This window comes from Canis lupus, chromosome 12 (assembly GCF_011100685.1).
Source record: "Canis lupus familiaris isolate Mischka breed German Shepherd chromosome 12, alternate assembly UU_Cfam_GSD_1.0, whole genome shotgun sequence".
NCBI lineage: Eukaryota > Metazoa > Chordata > Mammalia > Carnivora > Canidae > Canis > Canis lupus.
In genome coordinates this window covers 7,487,799-7,507,838 of record NC_049233.1, presented here as the reverse complement: position 1 = coordinate 7,507,838, position 20,040 = coordinate 7,487,799, and the positions used below count along the sequence as shown (strand labels likewise).

The 20,040-nt window shown below is 39.6% G+C and overlaps 1 protein-coding gene across 7 annotated transcripts in view; it reads left to right on the top strand.

Moving 5' to 3' along the window:
• The window catches only part of BTBD9 (BTB domain containing 9), a 410,049-nt gene that overhangs the window by 242,524 nt on the left and 147,485 nt on the right, over window positions 1-20,040 (top strand). For 6 of the 7 annotated variants that reach the window (XM_038553942.1, XM_038553943.1, XM_038553944.1 and 3 more), the window contains one exon: window positions 7,931-7,972. The exons of the other annotated variant lie outside the window; for it this stretch is intronic. In XM_038553942.1, the coding sequence (XP_038409870.1) occupies window positions 7,931-7,972 (42 nt within the window). The remainder of the gene's footprint in view (window positions 1-7,930; window positions 7,973-20,040) is intronic. 7 annotated transcript variants of the gene reach the window in all.

Sequence of the window (20,040 nt, the reverse complement as noted above, 5' to 3'; positions counted from 1 at the left end):
GGCTCTAATAAATCCTCTGATAGTGTATAAAATTTTTTACAGGGATCCCTGAGTGGCTCAGCAGTTTGGTGCCTGCCTTTGGCTCAGGGCGTGATCCTGAAGACCCGGGATCGAGTCCCGCGTCGGGCTCCCTGCATGGAGCCTGCTTCTCCCTCTGCCTGTGTCTCTGCTCCTCTCTCTCTCTCTCTCTCTCTCTCTCTCTCTCTGTCTCTCATGAATAAATAAATAAAATATTGAAAAAATAAAAATAAAATAAAAGTTTTTACAGATGTGTTAGGGGCAGAGAGAGGACAGTGAGAAAAGGGTCTATCGCTTTCATAAAATTCCCAAAAAGGTCTGTGAATCAAAAAATCAATATGGAGCTTTGGTAAAAAGCATGCATTTTGAAAGGGGGCAAAAACTGGTTCTTAAGGAGCAAAAACATCCTTACTCTTTTTCTTGTATAAAGTGCAGATGTAGGGCAGCCCCGGTGGCGCAGCGGTTTAGCGCCACCTACAGCCCGGGGCGTGATCCTGGAGACCCTGGATCGAGTCCCACGTCAGGGTCTCTGCATGGAGCCTGCTTCTCCCTCTGCCTGTATCTCTGCTACTCTCTCTCTGCATCTCTATGAAGAAATAAATAAAATATTTAAAAAATAAAATAAAGTGCAGATGTACATAGAGCACATAAATAGATATGCAGTGTATCTGTGGTATTAAAATTTCATTAAAGTGATTAGAAAGAAAATGTCTTAAAAGGCTCTTTAGTGGAATGATAATAAGGAAAGGATGCAAGACATTGGTATGGAGTAAGAGGAGCAGTGGGCTCTCATCTGTTTTATTGTCCATGTCTAAAAGCCGAGAACAAAAAGAATCTGTGGTGTTTATTGCTGGCAGCACACCTTTTCCTCCCATCTGTTACCCCATCACTGTCAGCACCACCACACACATATCCAATATATAACTTCTGAAAAGTTATAGTACAGTAAGCCACGTTTACCAACGGTACAAGGAATAAAGGAAAAACGTTACATTTTCCAGGAAGGGGTTTGGTTTTTGTTTTTTGCTGTGTTTTGTTTTTGTTTTTTGCCATTTCTGGTACAACACTCTTTCAAGATAATGCATATAATAACTGTTATGAATATCTAGAGTTAGGAAAACATTTTAAAACTATCTTCCAGGGATCCCTGGGTGGCTCAGTGGTTTAGCGCCTGCCTTTGACCCAGGGCGTGATCCTGGAGTCCCGGGATCAAATCCCATATCAGGGTCCTGGCATGGAGCCTGCTTCTCTCTCCCTCCTCCTGTGTCTCTGCCTCTCTCTCTCTCTCTCTCTCTGTCTATCATAAATAATAAATAAATAAATAAATAAATAAATAAATAAATAAATAAATAAAATAAAATAAAATAAAATAAAATAAAATAAAATAAAACCAATCTTCCCCATTAATAGAGATGTCTACTTACCCTGTCTGCTAAGTGAGAAAGAAAGCCCCGTTTGTGGTCTGAGCTTGCTAGAAGCTTCCAAGAATTGTACTCCCCTGGGCCTTTTCTCTACTTTCTCTTCTATAGCTAATAACTTCCTCCGCCGAGTATCTGTTGAGCCCTCACTGTACATGACACCAGATCTAAATGTTGAGTAGCTTCACAGAATTCAAAGAGGACCTAGTACGCTCTTTGAGGAGCTGCTCTTGCCCTCAGAAGTAAAATCAGCAGTTCATTTCAGAGGCAAACCATTGCTGCAGTGTTACTGTCAGAGAAGAGTCCCTTCTTCGAAGTCACTACAAAGTATCAAGAGACTGCCACTTCTCGGTGTAATGTATTACGTACACTTCTAATCTTAATTCTCTTATTAGTTGCTTATGAAAAAGGATGGTCAAAATAACCCAATTTCATTAATCTTTCCATTCTTTTATTTTAATGTAAATTATTGGTCACCCTTGGGGCCAGAGCTGAGAGCAGCAAGTTTTGGAAGGGTAGAGCAAGATCAGCAGGTTTCTGACCACTGTGGTTCGTTAAGCCAGAAATCATTTATCTGCATTAACTCTTGTTCTAAAGTATTCACATTTTTAAACATATGTGAGTGAGGGTTTTCACAGGGTAACTGTACATTGAGAAAACAACTCAGCCCTTTGAATCTGTACTCCTCTTGAAGCCTTATTACTGCAAACAGCTATTTTCAGGCCTTCCTGTTCAGGACATTCAGAGCATGCTGTGTGTGCTCACCTTACCTACCCAAGGACCAAATACAGCAAAATTGCAATAGCAACAAATTGGGAATATTAGAAGAGACTGAACATGTTATCATTAGAGGGAAGGATCATTCTTCTTCCCATTGCTAGTGAATGGTCATAAAGCTGAAAGCCTTTTTTATTATTATTATTATTATCATTCTTCCAAAAGACTCCATAAGATAGATCACCATTACATTTATCATTCTTTTCCACTTTCTTTCATGGGATCAATCACAGTTGTGTGCTAGAAACTTATTGAGCATTTTGATGTGTAGCAACTTTCAAAATATTTGATTTTAAATACAGCTTTTGGTTTTAATTCTTAAGCCAGTCATACTGTTTCATTAAGGGAAGGCCAGGCCTCTGTTTTACATATACCCTTTGGTTGTGTCCTGTAACAAAGTCTACAGTATGTACGTGCTTTGTATGACATGCTTTGGGGACAGCTTTCCTTTTCAGACCCTGCTTTTCGTGTCAGCTGACTGGCACCCGCAGTGCTAGGGAAATGGAGTGGTTCCTTGGTGACTCAAGATAGCTGTCAGAATTAATCTGTAGACAGGAAAAGATTTTCCTTGAAAAGAAGCTGGAGGAAACTGCCAAGCAATGCCTGCACATCATTCTAAGGATGCATTTAATTGTCATGATGGAGGCAAGGAAGGGGGATGCTTATTTTACAAATTAAAACCATGAACCTCTTTTCTTGACAAGTGAAAATCAGGTTCAGTGGGTTTTTAAAATATTTAATTTGTAAATTCTGTACATTTTGATAAATCAAGCCTATCCACTTATGAAGGAGGCCATATTCTCCTTTTAATTCTGAAGAAGTACAGCTGGCATTTTCTCAGCCATAAGCACTGAAGAAGCAGATAAGGAAGCAAAGTTGAGAGGCACAGTGTCCAATGTAATCTTCTCCTTTTGAGTGAGAGGTATCCAGTTAACATGGAAACAAAAGTCTCTGTTTTCTGTTGTTTCTTCTGAACCTTGTTTCTGGAAACCAGCACTTGTCTAATTTGTGAGCAGCCTTTCCTTCCATTTTTTAAAAGCAAAAATTATTTTTTAAATACTTTATCTACAAATTATTTAGAAAACACTTAATGTTACTTATGGGTTGACTTGGCTTTGAGGGATTGTATTACCAGCTGTAGTAGCTTGTTATCCTTTAGCTATGGAAATTAGCTCCAAGTTTTAGACCTCATGGACTGAATCACTTAAATGTTAATTCTAAACATTTTATCATAAATATTTAAAGCAAATAACCAATTTCCACTTAATCATAAAGCACAACTCTTGTTAGTCTGAAACCATTTGCATGGAAAATTACACATCACTTTAATGTATTTTCTCTCTACTTTTGTGTCCATATAAAAATAATAAACCACAGATGCATGCTGACATCATCATCACTGAACCAAAGAAGGGAAAAAGGAAATTATTTCATGAGCTGAAGATTTAAACTGTTCCCTATCAGGTTGTCAATGCTTCGTTTAATATTTTTAGGAAAGAGTGCCCATGTGGAGAGTCAGCTGCAAGATCAAGGACAGTTGACTGCAAAATGAGTCCAAAATTTAAACACAAGTGTCCTCTAAATGTCCCTTGGCACCAAGGAATGTGATTTTTTTTTTTAATGCTACATTAGGTTCTCTAGTTCATCCCACTCAGCTCCATTGCATTTTCTCTAATGTTGTGTCCAATTTTAAATGACTTGAGTGATGGGCCTTCTATCTTTTACCTGGCTGGCATAACCCCACAGTGCCCAGGATTCACAAGGCCTTTTGCCTGTGACAGCCAGGCTGCAGCGGACCTGAGAAAGGGGGTGGCGGAGCTCACAAGGTTTTAATTGCTGCCTAATAGGCTATAGCAACCTGAGCATTTTATTAAGAGAGCATTTAAAATTAGCATTATTATTCCAGAAGATGCTTTCACACTGCAGTAAAAATCATGCTGAATGTCTGATATGCAACCTAATTTCACCATTTTCTTAATTTCTTCCCATTACTCCTAGTAATATACCTCTCAAGCCATTTTATATTCTCTTTGTGCTTCCCTGATGACATAAATAATTTTATCTCCTCCCTTTCTGTTTCTTCCAGTTATGTATGCCCAGAGTATTCATGGTAAGCATAATCCTGCCACTAGAATTGGAGGGTGTTGCCTGCAGGCTCTTTAGAGCTAGAGTAACTTCTTAAAAAGTAGATGTTGATGAATCCCATAGAAATAGGCAATATGCACCTTCTCATAGCAGTCATCAGGATAGTTTCAAGGGTTTTTTTGTTTGTTTGTTTTGGTTTTTTGTTAACCTTTACCTTCATCTTTTCCTAAATCATTCAGTTCTGTCATTTCTGGGCCACTCTTTCCTATTACTGACACTCCCATGAGTGAAAGCCAGATTTCAATATCATCCTTTTTCTAGAGAAGAATTTTTATCTCTCCTCTGTGATGATATTTGAGCAACTCTGCTATCATACCATGGTTATTTAATTCTATTGTATTTATAAGCAATTCTCTAACCTGCTGACGGTTGTCATTTAGAATCCTTACTGGTGTTTTTCCTTTCTTCTGCTATACTCATCAAATCCTGCCGCCTCATTCCTGCAACTGTGCACTGTCCCATCAGGATCCAGCTGCCTTATAAAAAGAGAGATTTTGAAAAAAGAAATACTATCTTATTGAGACTTTCATATACCAAGGCGTAAGCATCTACTTCCATACTTTGTATAACACCCCTGGAAAATTCTTTGTTCTTTGCTCTTTAGGAATAATTTATACTCCCCTAAGAAGTACTTTCACATAAATATTATTTGCTTTGATGAATTTTAACAATCTTTTAAAATTATTACATCCTTAAGTGAAATTCTTTTTTTTTTTTTTTTTTTTTTTTATTTTTATTTTTTTTCTTAAGTGAAATTCTTATAATGATTACCTTTTGTTTATCCACATTGATTTGTTCATTGAGCAAACATTTGAGGGCATTCATTGCATTCCACTGGATACTGTACTGGATGTTTTGAAAAGGAAGATGGCAAGAAAGGTCTGTGTTTTCAAAAAGATGAGAGTCCAATGGGGGGAGGCCGAAAAGTGGACACTTAACACATACATGCTCTAATAGAAATTATGTGAACACTAATTGGGGAGAAATTAATGCTTCTTAGGATAAATCAGTATCATGAGAGACTATGTACAGTGTGAGCTTGGCTTTACAGGAGGCATAAGGGTTCACTAAGGAAGTATGGAGAGAAGGGTATGCCCAGGAACAGAAACCACACAAGAAAAGCATAGACAGGGAATCCCTGGGTGGCTCAGCGGTTTGGCACCTGCCTTTGGCTCAGGGCACGATCCTGGAGTCCCAGTATCGAGTCCCGCCTCGGGCTTCCGGCATGGAGCCTGCTTCTCCCTCTGCCTGTGTCTCTGCCTCTCTCTCTGTGTGTATGTGTGTCTATCATGAACAAATAAATAAATAAATCTTAAAAAAAAAAAAAAAGAAAGACATAGACACCCAAAGCACTTGAGGGATGACTCATGATTCAAACAGAGGGCATATGATGGAAGTAACTAGTAATGGAACTAGAAAAATAAATGGAGGTACACTGAAAAAGTAGAGCAGCAATCCAGTGATCCAGGGGAGAATTAATCCCAAAGTAATCAGTCTTTGCTTTTGAAATGTGTGTATTTATTTATGTATGACTATAGGTGTTTACTATGATTTAGACTAATGGTTCCCATCCTTCACCATACATTACAATTTCTATCTCAATTGAATTAGAATGTCTAAGGGTGGCATTGATATATTTTTAAGCATTTCCCCCACCTGCCCCACCAGGTTTAGCGTTTCTGATGGGCATTCAGGGTGGAGAACCACTGACCCAGACCGCCTCAACACTTGAACAGGTTAATGGAAGCACCCAGTGAGACCCTGACTCATTGGAGCTAGAAAGGGGTATGCTTAAGTCAGAACCCATTCCACCCTTAGACTGCTGGGAGGCAGCAACCTCTACCTCTCTACTCACAGATCTTTCCCCTACAGCATTTAAACCTTCCTGAGATCACTTCCACTTACTAATTAGCAAAACACACCCCTCTCCTGACTCTACCATCTCCCTCTAGCCATCATCCTGCTATTTTCCATGCCCCGTGCTCCCAATTCTATTTCTGCTCTGGTCCAGTGCAGTCTGGACTCCAGTCCCATCACACTGCCTGGTCTTGCAAGCTTTCGGGTATCACGTTTCTAAACTTTGCACACTCTGCTCTTCTTCCTGGATTTTCCTTCCCCATACATTTTTTTTCTTGGCATTTACTCACTCATCTTTCAGTACTCAGCAATCACATCTGGAAAGCAACCTCTGATCTCCCCAGTCTGGATTAGGTACCAATCCTTGGTGCCACCATTCTATTTTGTGGAAAATTTGTATAATAGCATTTATTAGTATCTATTATAATTACTTTTCTACATTAAAATTATGGACCTTTGAGGAATTGACTTACTCCTATGGTTTATATCTAGTACCCAACAGTGCTGAGTATATAGTAGTTCCTCAACTTAAAAAAATTGCTGACTTATATTAAATTTATTCATTTAACATTTTTTTTTCATTTCCCCTCTTTTTTATTTTTATTTTTTTAAGTAAGTTTTACATGCAACATGGGGCTTGAACTAATGACACCAAGATCAAGAGTCACTTGATCTGGCTAAGCCAGCCTAGCTTATTTAACATTTTTGACTAACTACATGCTAGCTACCAATTACTGAGCATTTATGTGCAGGGTTAAGTACTGATTGCTAGGCAAATGTATGCATGCATGTATGTATTTTGGGCACATGTATTTTTAATCATAACATTTATATTATCTTAACCCCAAGTTAGGCACTACTATTGTTCCCTTTACAGATGAGGAAACCGAGGTTTTGAGAAATTAAGTGAATAAACCAGAACTGAATTGCTCTTTCGGGTACCTTTCTCAAATTACTATTTTACATTTAATCTGAACCAACCAGAACTTCTCTAATCTAGGCTGTAAATTTTTAAAGCAAAATATATGACCATCCAATTATATTTATTTGTAAATTGGGACCATTACCAGTTTGTCAGATGGCCTTTTGCAAAAGATGGCATCGGGGCAGCCCCGGTGGCGCAGCGGTTTGGTGCCGCCTAGAGCCTGGGGAGTGATCCTGGAGACCCCGGGATCGAGTCCGACGTCGGGCTCCCTGCATGGAGCCTGCTTCTCCCTCTGCCTGTGTCTCTGCCTCTCTCTCTGTGTCTATGAATAAATAAATAAAATCTTAAAAAAAAAAAAAAAAGATGGCATCTTGCGTGGTTTAAATAGTAATTTTTAGTCTTTTTTGCCTAACATTTATACTTTTACTAGCCCTTCAATGAAAATATAGGACCAGCAATTTATCCTACTAGGTAATTCAGAGAGACCAAATGATTAAAATTGACAGTGCCACAACAGCCCCCCCATTCCCAGTCCTCTTTCCCCACTGAAGAACATCTGGAGCCAATAGTTTGAATACCCTCCCTAGGAAACCTACTCATAGAAAGAAAAATCGGCCAGTTCGACTTTCCCCCATCCTTTTCTTCCTCTTCCTCCCTGCTAATGAGTAGTGAAATGGCCTAATGAGTGGGGCCAGAGGGAGGGGAAAGCAGAGAAGAAAGCCTAAATAATCCACACACTGAATTATCAGCCTCTGCATAATTGAGTTTTCTTTGGCTTCCTTCTTTTCAGAGTTCAGCATTTTAAAGTTCTTGCGGGATGCACCGTTTCCAGGTACTGCGACAAGCCATGTTTTCAGTTTGTGCCACGATCAGTTTGATTCAGCTGTGTGGGCTGGAAGGCTTGTGCTTCTGACAGGACAGGGACTCCAGAAAGGAAGCCGGGAGAGCTCTGAATGACAGAGTTCCCTTTTCCACTGAGAGGCAAGCACAGAATGGCCTTTTAATGCCCTTGTCTGTGAGACTGTGCATGATATAGACTGAAAAGTGTTTGTGTGGCAGGAGCAGCCCTGGAGGATAAGGAAGGTGCTGAGTGGAATATGAATGTAGCCAGCTTCGCCTGAGCCCCGGAAGGGGAAATAGCTGTCGGTGGCATAGGGTGAACGTTTATCCTGGTTTGCCTGAGACTGAGTGGTTTCCTGGGCCTTGAGACTTTCAGGTCTAAGACCAGCACAGTCCCGGGCAAGCCTGGACGGTTGGTCATCCCATGTACTTAACTTCTTCCCTTACCTTAAAGAAAAGAAAGTTCACCATCAGGTGGAAATCATTTCCCATTGTCTCTAAATCCTGCCTTGACTGATTGATTGAGAACAAACAAAAAAATTGAGAATTTCCTTGGATTCCAGAGTAAGTAGTAAAATTGAATGGACCCTTGTTGAAAGCTTTCCTCCTACTCCACCTGCATGTTGCTTTCCTCTTGCCTGATTTAGAACCCTTGGCCACCCTGCTCCCCACGCCTGTGAGGTATTTCTTTGTTCCTCTTCCCCCTCTCCTTTTGCTGCTGCTGCAGTAACTCCAAGGATTAAAGAGGATGTACAGTATGTACTTTCTCCTACTTTGGCACTGGCTTCCCATGGCTCTGCTTAGATGCAGCTGGCTGAGCTGGGGCATTAGGAAGCCTCCAGGCGACCCACAGCTGAATCCATCAAGTCCCCTGCAGCAGCTGTTATCTGAACCAACTGGGTCGTGCCGACAGCAGCCAAGGAAGGATGCAGTGCGAATGTGCAGGAAGAACACCAGACAAGCTTGTCTCTGCTCCAGAGAGTCTAAATCACCCCATCTACATGTGGAGCATGGCGATTGTTCTGGAGAGAGTGGGAAGGGGAGGAGATGGTGTTTTTCCACACTTATCAAGATAAACAGAGCAGCCAATGCTGTCTGTGCAGCTGTTTCAGTGTGAGGATGAGCCGAATTATTTTATTTTTACTCAGAGGGAATTAACACCACCACCACCACCACCACCCCTTTTCTTTTAAAGACAGAGAGTCTGAGGCCAACAAAATCACTGTGATTTGGATCTTTCTGCAGAACGGTGATAATTTATGGGACTATCTGGACATATCCCTGTTTGGACATTTAATTAGTGAAAAACCAGTCCAATAATAAAATAGCTAAATAATCTAAGACAACCCCTTGAGGACCTGGTAGAGGGAATGGGGGCAAGAAAAAGGGAGGGGAGGAGCAGCAACAAGGTGAAAATGTTATTTCAAGACAAGAAGAAATGAAGAGTTGTAGCCCTCAGGCAAAAGACAGGGAAGGAAATGAGGAAGAACGGTTATTACCTCTTGTATTATTGTTTTAACCACCAGACAGTTTTAGAGGTTGTACCCTTGTGGCCATAGCAGCTTGGAAGACCCAAGGTCTCAGGCTAAGTCCGGCAGAGATCCTTGATTGAATTTGTATCCTTATAGGAATAATCACAGGCATGGAATTATTCTAGTGAAAAGTAGTTAAGATTTCAGGTAATGATGGCAGACAGAACACACATCGATGGTCATGCCTTCAGAACAAACCCCACTAAGGTGACAGTGAAGGATTTTTTTGTTTTGTTTTGTTTTAGGTATTTACCTACAAGGGTAAGGAAAATGGGAAAAGGAGGTAAAAAACATGAAACAGGGAGCTGTAAAGAAGATGAATGAGTGGCAAATGATTCAGTAAGCTCAGGAATACTCATTCCTAAGCCACTGCATTGAAAATTAGAGGAACAGATGCCTTTGAAGCCACAATGACTAAGGCAGATAGGAAAGGGCTAAAATGAAGATTGGTTGACTGTGTTTATGAAACAGTTAAGAGCTCTGAATTCTTTTCCCCACTTGATAAAACATTGCTTCTCCCCAACTCTTGGAAAAGTAGAGATTTATTCTCTTCTTTTTTTAGCTTTATGGAGATTATAATTGATATCTAACATTGTGTAACTTTAACTCAACTTGATATACTTACACATTGTGAAATGATTACCACAGTAGTATTAGTTAACATGTCCAACATCTCACACAAGTACCCTTTCTTTTGTGGTGAGAACATTTAAAATCTACTCTCTTAGAATATTTCAAGTGTATAATATAGTTTTGTTAACTGTAGTCACTATGTCTTACATTAGATCTCCAGAGGTTATTCATCTTATAACTGGAAGTTTGTACCTATGGACTAACCTCTTTACATTTCTTTCCTCCTCCCCTACCCACTCCCCCCAGCAACCATCATTCTATTCTGTTTCTCTGAGTTAGGCTTTTTAATTTTATTTTTTATTTTTTAAAGATTTGATTTATTTGAGAGAGAGACTGTACATGCATGGGCAGGGGAAGGGGCAGAAACAAGAGAATCTCAAGCAGACTCTGCTGAGCATGGAGTTTGAGGCAGCACTTGATCCCACACCCTATGAGATCATGACCTGAGCCAAAACCAAGAGCTGGCCACTTAACCGACTGAACCACCCAGCTGCCCTGAGTTAGGTTTTTTTAGATTCCACATGTAAGTGAGATCATGTAGTATTTGTCTTTCTCTGTCTGACTTTGGAAATGTATTCTTTGATGAGGTTAAGACAGTATCTCTAAACCAGGAAAGATACGATGCACAATTGAGAAAGGCCATGGTGTAGTAAGACTAAGTGGTAATGTGCTGAGAGACCCCATCTCTCAGTAATATCCACCCCCTTCCCTCCCACACACATACACAGACAAAATACCCCTTGTCCTCTTTCACCTTTTAGCTTCTGGAACTCTGGCAGTCAGGCCCATGGATCTTCTATGCAGAGGATTAAAACATCTTCCTACATAATTTGACCAGCCTAAGAGGGAAGAGCTAAAGAATCTATAAGTGGGGTTTTCCTAACAGTTGACCCATCAGGCAATTGTATTCTCAGAATTTCCCAAAGACTGCCCAGAGATTTCTTCCTAACTGCCTTCTTGATAACCAGACATCTGAGAAAACTATTATGAAACACAGAGACTGAAACAAACAAGAAAAAAACTATACGGGGAGTAGAAAACTTTAAAAAAAAAAAAAATCATTGCTTTCTTCCAAGAGAGATTTAGTAAATATGGCAATCTTATACCAAAAAGATGCCATAAAAAAAGGAGCATTTGGAGAAGAGTAAGTACAGTTGGAAATTTAAAATATTAAAACAAATGAAAAACTTAGTAGATAGTACAGATGATAAAGTTGCAGAACTCTTTCAGAAAATGAAACGAAATGATGAAGATGGCAAATAGGGAAGGCATAGAAGTGCAGGAGCAGATAAGGCAGTCCAATATTCAAAACAAAGAGTTTCATAAAGAAAGATTCTTAAAAATTCCGAGGAAGAAATCAATACCAATAACTCATGAAAATTTACCAAAACTGAACTACATGGGTTTCCAGTTTGCAGGGACCTTCCAAGTGCCCAAACCAGGGAAAGAAAATAGACCCACACCAAGGCACATCAGAATGAAATTTCAGAATACTAAGAATGTAGAGAAAATCTACATGCTTCCAGAGCAGGACATAGTTTTTTCTAAAGAAGAAGAAAAGAAGAAACCAGGTCAGGTATCATCATGACTTCTCAATGGAAAAACTATAGAAGTTTGACAAGCAGTAGAATAATGCTTTCAAAATTCTGAATGAAAATTGCTTCCAACTTAAAATTCTATGCCCAGTCAAACCACCAATCAGATATTGAAGTAGACTGAAGATATGCTCAGGTAAACAGAGCCTTAAAATTTTTACCTTCCAGGGGTGCCTGAGTGGCTCAGTGAGTTAAGCATCTCTTGATTTCAGCTCAGGTCATGATCTCAGGGTCCTGAGATCAAGCCTTGCATCAGGCCCCATGCTGGGCATGGAGCCTGCTTAAGATTCTCTCTCTCTTCCTCTCCCTCTGCCCCGCTCCCTTGCTCTCTAACTCACTCTCTCTGTCTCTCTCTCTACTCTCATTTTTTTTTTGTTTTTTTTTACCTTCCAGATACTGGGAGATGCTATCTGCCAAAATGAGAGAGTAGACCAAGAAAGAAGACAGCATGAGGTACAGGACAGGGACAGTTCAGCACAGAGAAGAGATGAAAGGAATCCCTGGAATGATGGGGAAGACAGATCTCAGGATAACAGCTTGCATCAGATCAGAGGGCACCCAGACTCAGACTTGACTGGAACCAGCCAGAAGGCTCGGGGAAGCTTCTTCAAGAAGAAGAAATCACTAGAAATACTTGATGTGTTGGAGTGCTTTGAAAGGAGCTTTAGTTCAAATAAGGGACAATTGGGAGAGTGGGGGTGAGTTAGTGTTGAGCACATATAAAACTAAGCAAAACAAAAATCAAGACTATTTTTACTCTGGCAGGGAAAAAAATGTGCAGAAAAGGAAAGTACTTCTGTATATTAGTTATGATTAATGTTTACATAATCCTAATGTAAACACTGAATATCGATTCAACCAGTGTTACAATATAATCTAAGCTGGGGAGATGGGAAAGGGTGCATGTGGAGAAGGGAGAGCTAGATAATTGTCCTCTATAGAAGTAGATTGGTAGATAAAGCCTAAAACCAGATAATCAAGAAGTAGCATTAAAAGCATGATAATTATCAGGGCACCTGGGTGACTCAGTGTGGGTTAAGCATCCCGACTCTTACTTTTATCTCAGGTCATGATCTCAGGGTCATGGGATCAAGCCCCACATCAGGCTGCATACTGGGTGTGGAGTCTCCTCCAGATTCTCTGCCTCTCCTTCTCCCTCTGCCCCTCCCCCCTGCTCATGTGCATGCACATGCACTCTCTCTTTCATAAATAAATAAAATCTTAAAAAAAAAAACTTGGGGGCAGCCCTGGTAGCTAAGCGGTTTAGCGCCCCCTTCAGCCCAGGGTGTGATCCTGGAAACCCGGGATCGAGTCTCATGTCAGGCTCCCGGCATGGAGCCTGCTTCTCCCTCTGCCTGTGTCTCTGCCTCTCTCTCTCTCTCTCTCTCTCTCTCTGTGTCTCATGAATAAATAAATAAATAAAATAAAATTTAAAAAACCCAAAACATGGTAATTATAGATGTGATGTAAATCCTAAAGTAATCCACTAAAACAGGTAAAAAACAGTTGTCTCCAGAGAGAGGAGGAAATGATAAACTTATAGGCTATTTGACTTTTTAACTACGTATGTTTAAAACTTTATTTTAGGGGTGCGTGGCTGGCTCAGTTGGTGGAGCATGTGACTCTTGATCTTGGAGTTGTGACTTTGGGCCCCATGTTAGATGTGGAGATTACCTAAAAATATAATCCTAAAAAAAACCCAAAACTTTATTTTAAAAATATAAAAGAAGAAAAAGGAATAGTTAAGTCAATTTTGTTTTTTTGTTTGTTTTGATTTGGTTTTAATGAGGAGTCCAAGCATCATAGCAATAATAGTGGCTCTTGGTAATATAGTAGAATCTTCTTGTTTATTAAAAAATTATCTTTTACCAAATATGTATTTTACTTTATGTGCATTCCTCTCCTAGGTTTTTCTTTCCTTGAACTTCTGAAACAAGTGTAAGGATTGACATTTTCTTTCTGATCACTGGCTTAGCACTAATGCTATACCAGTAAAGTCTAAGTCATGAATGGTTGAACTCTCAAGAAGCTTTGGGGAGGGGGGAAACATCCTTGCCAAACTACTCCACCTCCCAGCCTGTTTGCTAATCCAGCAGAAATATGGATTGGGGACAGGCTTCAAAAACTGAACCTCAATAGTACATAAGACTCTTAACAGAAAAGGTGTATGGGGAAATGTCTTAAAATGGCTGGGCAGGCTGTTAGGTTTGGACCTGGCCCATGTCTTCTCAGCCTGTGTGCTATAAGCTACATATTTTGTAGACCACCAGATACTGCCAGGTGGAGCCTCTTGCTTTTTTCTCTGTTGCTGGTGTTAAAGTTCTACCACACTGACAGATTTTAGCAGCAAAATCTCTTATACCAGTAGTGCTGAAATTAGTAATCCTTCATGCTATTTGGAACCTGGGGTACAGTGTGATCAGTCATGCACTTCCAGCTTTAACAACCCCTGAGATAGCACATTATACATACCCATACTGGCATTTGCACCTAGGACAAAAATACTTTCCTCTTTCTCTCTTCTGTTATCATTTGCATATTTTGTGGTGTTGGTGGTGAGCATTCTTCTCAAGCTTTTGGTAATATTATTTTATTTACTTTGATTACTCTGCATCTGGTTGGTAGATTTGTACATAGTTGCACTAATGCTCAAATGAACAAGGAATTCTCTGGATTTGTCTTTCCTTCTTTTTTTCCCCCCCTCCATTCTGTATTCTCTAGGTAAAGGCCCAGAATTTCTTAAAGGGCAAAGGAGGGTCCCAGAAATTTTCTGTGAGCATTGAAGCACTTGGGAATAGTAGGTGGTAAGTGTGGGACTTCTATGTTTTGGGTTTGTTTTCCTTACATACATTTCACCTAGTTCTCTGAGGAGCTATTAATGCCTGTAACACAGGTTTCTTTGCATAGCCTATAAAGAATTCAGAGGCTTTGAGGGACCTATGTTCTGTCGAGCTTTGAAATCTCCAGCCTGATTGTATAAGTGTGTACAGTATGGGTTTTCCATTAAAGGAAATAATGCATGCAAAGGGTAGCACATGGGATGTGTTCAGAAGTTGGTGGCTTTTATTTTAATTCCAGTGCTAGTTTCTCAAGGGTCTGGAGTGAAGATCTGTGATTTCCTTACCCCTGTAGTCTCTTTGTTATTCTCTGAGTTTTCACTTCTGTTATTCTGAATGTCTTGAACAGTTCCTGTCTCATTTCTCACTATGTCAAATATTTACATTCTTAGAAGGCTTCTTAGATTCTTTTCTGGGGAGAGGCAAATTCTTTCTCCTTCCATTTACCTATCTTCCTTCTATACTTAATCTTTTACTCTAAAAGGACAAGAGAAGGGGCAGCTCCTCCAGCTCTTAAAATTTCAAGTTATAATAAATGGCATGCATCTACCATAGTCTTAGGGTTTTTTTTTTCTTTTTTTTTTTTTTAAAAAAAAAGAACCTTTCCTTACTCACCATGATCCTAAAAGAGGCTTGCTACAGGTCATAGTCACCAAATGAGTTCTTACAGATTCATAGGGAAACTTAACAAATTTAATTTTCTTCTGTTTTTTCTCTAGTGCACAATTCCATTAGACTCATTTGTCTACATTCGTGGGAATGCACAACCTATTGGGTAAACTGAAAAAGATAATGCAGCCATTTAAAAGATAAAAGTAGGGATCCCTGGGTGGCGCAGTGGTTTGGTGCCTGCCTTTGGCCCAGGGCACAATCCTGGAGACCCGGGATCGAATCCCACGTCGGGCTCCCAGTGCATGGAGCCTGCTTCTCCCTCTGCCTGTGTCTCTGCCTCTCTCTCTCTGTGACTATCATAAATAAATAAAAATTAAAAAAAAATAAATAAAATAAAAATAAAAAAAAATAAAAGATAAAAGTAGTGAAATCCTCTCCCCTGCCCCCAGCATCTTGGGCTAGGAGAAAAGTTAATGAAAAAATGCAAATGTTGAACTTTTGGTAATTTACTTCTATTTCTCAAAATATACTTTGTGTTGGATTCAATGTTTTATTTAGTAATAAAATTGGTTAACAGTATTCCCATATGGGGATTTGTTCACATTAGCACATAACAGAGACAGAGAAAGGGATTGGTTTATTCATATTCATGCTCTTCCCCTCTCCACCTTCCCCCACTCCTCCCTTTATCTTTCTTCTCTTTCTTCCCTCCCTCCTTCTGTCACTCCCTCTCTCCCTTATTCATTTTTTATTTTATATCCTCCACTTCCCATTTTGTCTCTTTATAATCCCTTGAAAATTACAATCTGAGAAAAAAACAAAGATCAAAAAGAAAACTACCACCTCACACCAGTGAGAATGGGGAAAATTAACAAGGCAGGAAACCACAAGTGTTGGAGAGGATGTGGAGAAAAGGGAACCCTCTTACACTGTTGGTGGGAATGTGAAATGGTGCAGCCACTCTGGAAAACTGTGTGGAGGTTCCTCAAAGAGTTCAAAATAGACCTGCCCTACGACCCAGCAATTGCACTGTTGGGAATTTACCCCAAAGATACAGATGCAATGAAACGCCGGGACACCTGCACCCCAATGTTTATAGCAGCAATGTCCACAATAGCCAAACTGTGGAAGGAGCCTCGGTGTCCATCGAAAGATGAATAGATAAAGAAGATGTGGTCTATGTATACAATGGAATATTACTCAGCCATTAGAAATGACAAATACCCACCATTTGCTTCAACGTGGATGGAACTGGAGGGTATTATGCTGAGTGAAATAAGTCAATCAGAGAAGGACAAACATTATATGTTCTCATTTATTTGGGGAATATAAATAATAGTGAAAGGGAATAGAAGGGAAGGGAGAGGAAATGGGTAGGAAATATCAGAAAGGGAGACAGAACATAAAGACTCCTAACTCGGGGCAGCCCGGTGGCTCAGTGGTTTAGCGCCGCCTTCAGTCCAGGGCCTGATCCTGGAGTCCTGGGATCAAGTCCCACGTCGGGCTCCCTGCATGGAGCCTGCTTCTCCCTCTGTGTCTCTGCCTCTCTCTCTCTCTCTCTCTCTCTGTGTCTCTCATAAATAAATAAAATCTTTAAAAAAAAAAAAAAAGACTCCTAACTCTGGGAAACAAACTAGGGGTGGTGGAAGGGGAGGAGGGTGGGGGGTGGGGGTGAATGGGTGATGGGCACCAAGGGGGGCACTTGACGGGATGAGCACTGGGTGTTATTCTGTATGTTGGCAAATTGAACAATAAAAAATAAATTTATTATTAAAAAAAAACTAAACCATGAAATAAATAAGACATTTCTTCCCATGAAATTCAAGTCAGTTCCTCTTTCGAGATCCTAAAAAGCATACTTAATTAGATTTTTGTCTATATCCTGCTAAATATCTATAATAGGTGAGCTGTGTCTACACCTCACGCTCATTTATACTGTATCCATGTTCTCAGACTGAGTGGTGTTCCCATTTAACTCTTTTATTCCTGTGGGGAGAGGTTTTGTCTAACCTTTCAGTTTAGAGTTTGTTTGTAAAATTCAGTGTTAAATAGATCACCTACTAATCAGAGAATAATTATTTGATATTATTTGATTTTTTTGTTGACTGTCCCCTGACCCTGAAATATAAATTCCATGGGAAAGAGATTTGATGTGTATTGTTCAACCCCGTATCCCAGCGCCCAGCAACAGTAGCTAGAACATAGTAAATACTAAGTTAATATTTGTGTGTGTGTGGGTGCCTGCATGTGCGCATGTGTGCGTGTGTGCACATGCATGTGTCTGTGCATGAGAGAAAGAGGGATTAAGGATTATTTTTCTTTTAGCCATATTTATTTTGGTCTTTGAAGCAAAAATAGTTCACAGGGAGGACTTTTAAAATTCATATTGCAAAATTCGGTGTTTTAAGATTAGGCTAACCTCTTCACCATGTGTGAATAGATAAGAAGTTCTTGTATTTTCCTCTTCACTACTGCTACTGTGTTTTAGTCTTGCCTTCTAACTGCACGATAACCTTCTTTAGATGAACGTGTGTGTCTTATCTTTTGAGTACATTCCTCACAGTGCTTATTAGCACAATTTTTTGCACCTAGTAGGTGTTTATTAAATCTTGATTAATAGCAGATTTACCCAGTATACCTGCAAGGGATATTGATTTATAAATGTGCAATCAGGAAATTAAACATTATGGATTTTATCATTTTCATATGGTTTATGTAAATATTATAATTAAGTTATTTTTGTGATATTAATTCCAAATATAATTCCATAAGCTGAAGGCATATAATTAGGGCAGGATAGTTTCTACATATTTCAGGGTAGGAAAAAGGCCTACTTTTCAAAATTCACATTTCCTCCAAATAAAAAACAACACTTAAATATTTATCTCTAATATGACGATCTGTCTTGGTAGCAATGGGTTATGACATGTTAGTAATTATTTACCCATCTCATCCCCCCTGCATACTTGATTTGATATAGCATCAATTTTCTCTGAAAACTAAGATGACTTGTTTCACTTGCCCTTCAGGTTGAATAGTGGAGGTGCTAGAACATGATTGCTCCCTCTGCAGGGCCTAACAGACAGCATCAGGGCTGTTCTCTGAGACAGCAGCTTCTGCTTGGGCTAACTCTGGATACAGACTGTTTAACCTTTCAATAATTCTTCCTCTCCCAAATAAGCAAATGCTGCTGAGGCCCTTTGCTAAAGCAGTAGAGGAGAATCTATAGCTCCACAGATCAGCCAGAGGGAAGATTTTCTAAGAGTAACAAATCTTTTCTGTTGCAACCTGCTTTTTCTAGAAGCTTTTTGTCATTCTGGCAGTAAACTGTTTTCCACTTGCTGCCTTAGCAACAAGACCTGAAGTCATTTCCCCCTCCAATCTGCGGTTTGATTATAAGAGCACTAACACTGTACATAGCACTGGAAGAAAATACCATCCTGGCAAGACCTGCAGACATTACCTGCTTCTTGGGTCAGAGAATTATTTATGTACATTCTTAGCATCACCTTGAAAGGAAGAGTCAAATGGGAAATCTTGGAAGTGAATCCAGACCCCTACATGGTCACAAGTCCCTAGCAAATGCTGAAGCTAAGGTTCTTGCTAGAGGACCACATCTGGCCACAACAGAGTTCTCTGCCGACCTCATAGGAAGAGCCAAAATGTCAAGGAGCCCTTCTTGTGCACAGTCTCAGGCTAAATCTAGTTTCCTCCAGAGTCTTTGTTTAACCCAAGAATATGAAATTCACTTTGAGAATAAAACTTTGTTTACCAAAGAGTAGAATTCTCTGGATTTTGGCTTCAGTTGATCTCTCGAGAGCTCATTTAAATATTTCTTACCAAGTTAAATTTTATCTTACAGTAGAACCTGCTCAGTATAGACATTGATTGATCCTGTAACTAGAGGGAAAGGCTAAGTGTTAACACTGTAACCTCAGGTAGGCTTGTGGTCCACCAGAACTAAAAACTAGAGAATACAAAAGGATTTAAAGTGGGAATGTACTGGTTGCTATTCTCTATACTTTCTACTTTTCTGTACTTGCCTTAATATGTTAAAAAAAAATATTTCATATGTGACTTTGATATGTGACAATCAAATCTGGTTGCATCCTGACAAGAAATGACAGAAAGATAGGTTAAGGCAAGGAATCTGTACCTTCCCAGAACAGGGGGAGAATGCGATGGAATCTTCAAAGCAGAATTCCTCTAGGTCATAGTATTATGACATCTGTCTGCTAGGAAATGCTAATGTATTTTTCCTAATGAATTAAAACTCCAAATTAAAAAAAAAAAAAGAATTAAAACTCCAAACTTCTAGGGTTTGCACAAAAAAGAAACTTCTGTGGGTATGGGTAGCTAGACCAAATATGGGCAAAAGATTCTTTCCTTACTTCTTCATGTATAGCTGAGTCAGGCCAAGAACATTTTAAATAGACTTTTCTAAAAACTAAAAGCTTAAATAAGGAAATCCCATAGAGCCAGGTAATCTGCAGCCAGAATGTAGCCGACCTCTGTGGCCATCACACCTGTGCTGTGGTACCTGAAGAGGAAGGACAAGACTCTGTGTTCTCAAAGTCTGCCCCTGGGTGGGCCTGCCTCCTCCTGAATGCACCATTTTAACATCTACAGTTAGGAATAGTCTTCCAGACAACCAGGATTCTCGAAGCCCAAACCAAGAAATTTTGCATCCAGTGACCTCCTCCTTGAATTTCTGTTTAATCATATCCTCTTCTGCCAAGCACTGCATTAAACACTTTAAATTCTTATCTCATTTAAATATCTTATAAGGATTGTGTTATTGACCTCATTTTAGAGAGAAGAAAACTGAGGTTCAAAAGGTTTAAGGCTTTT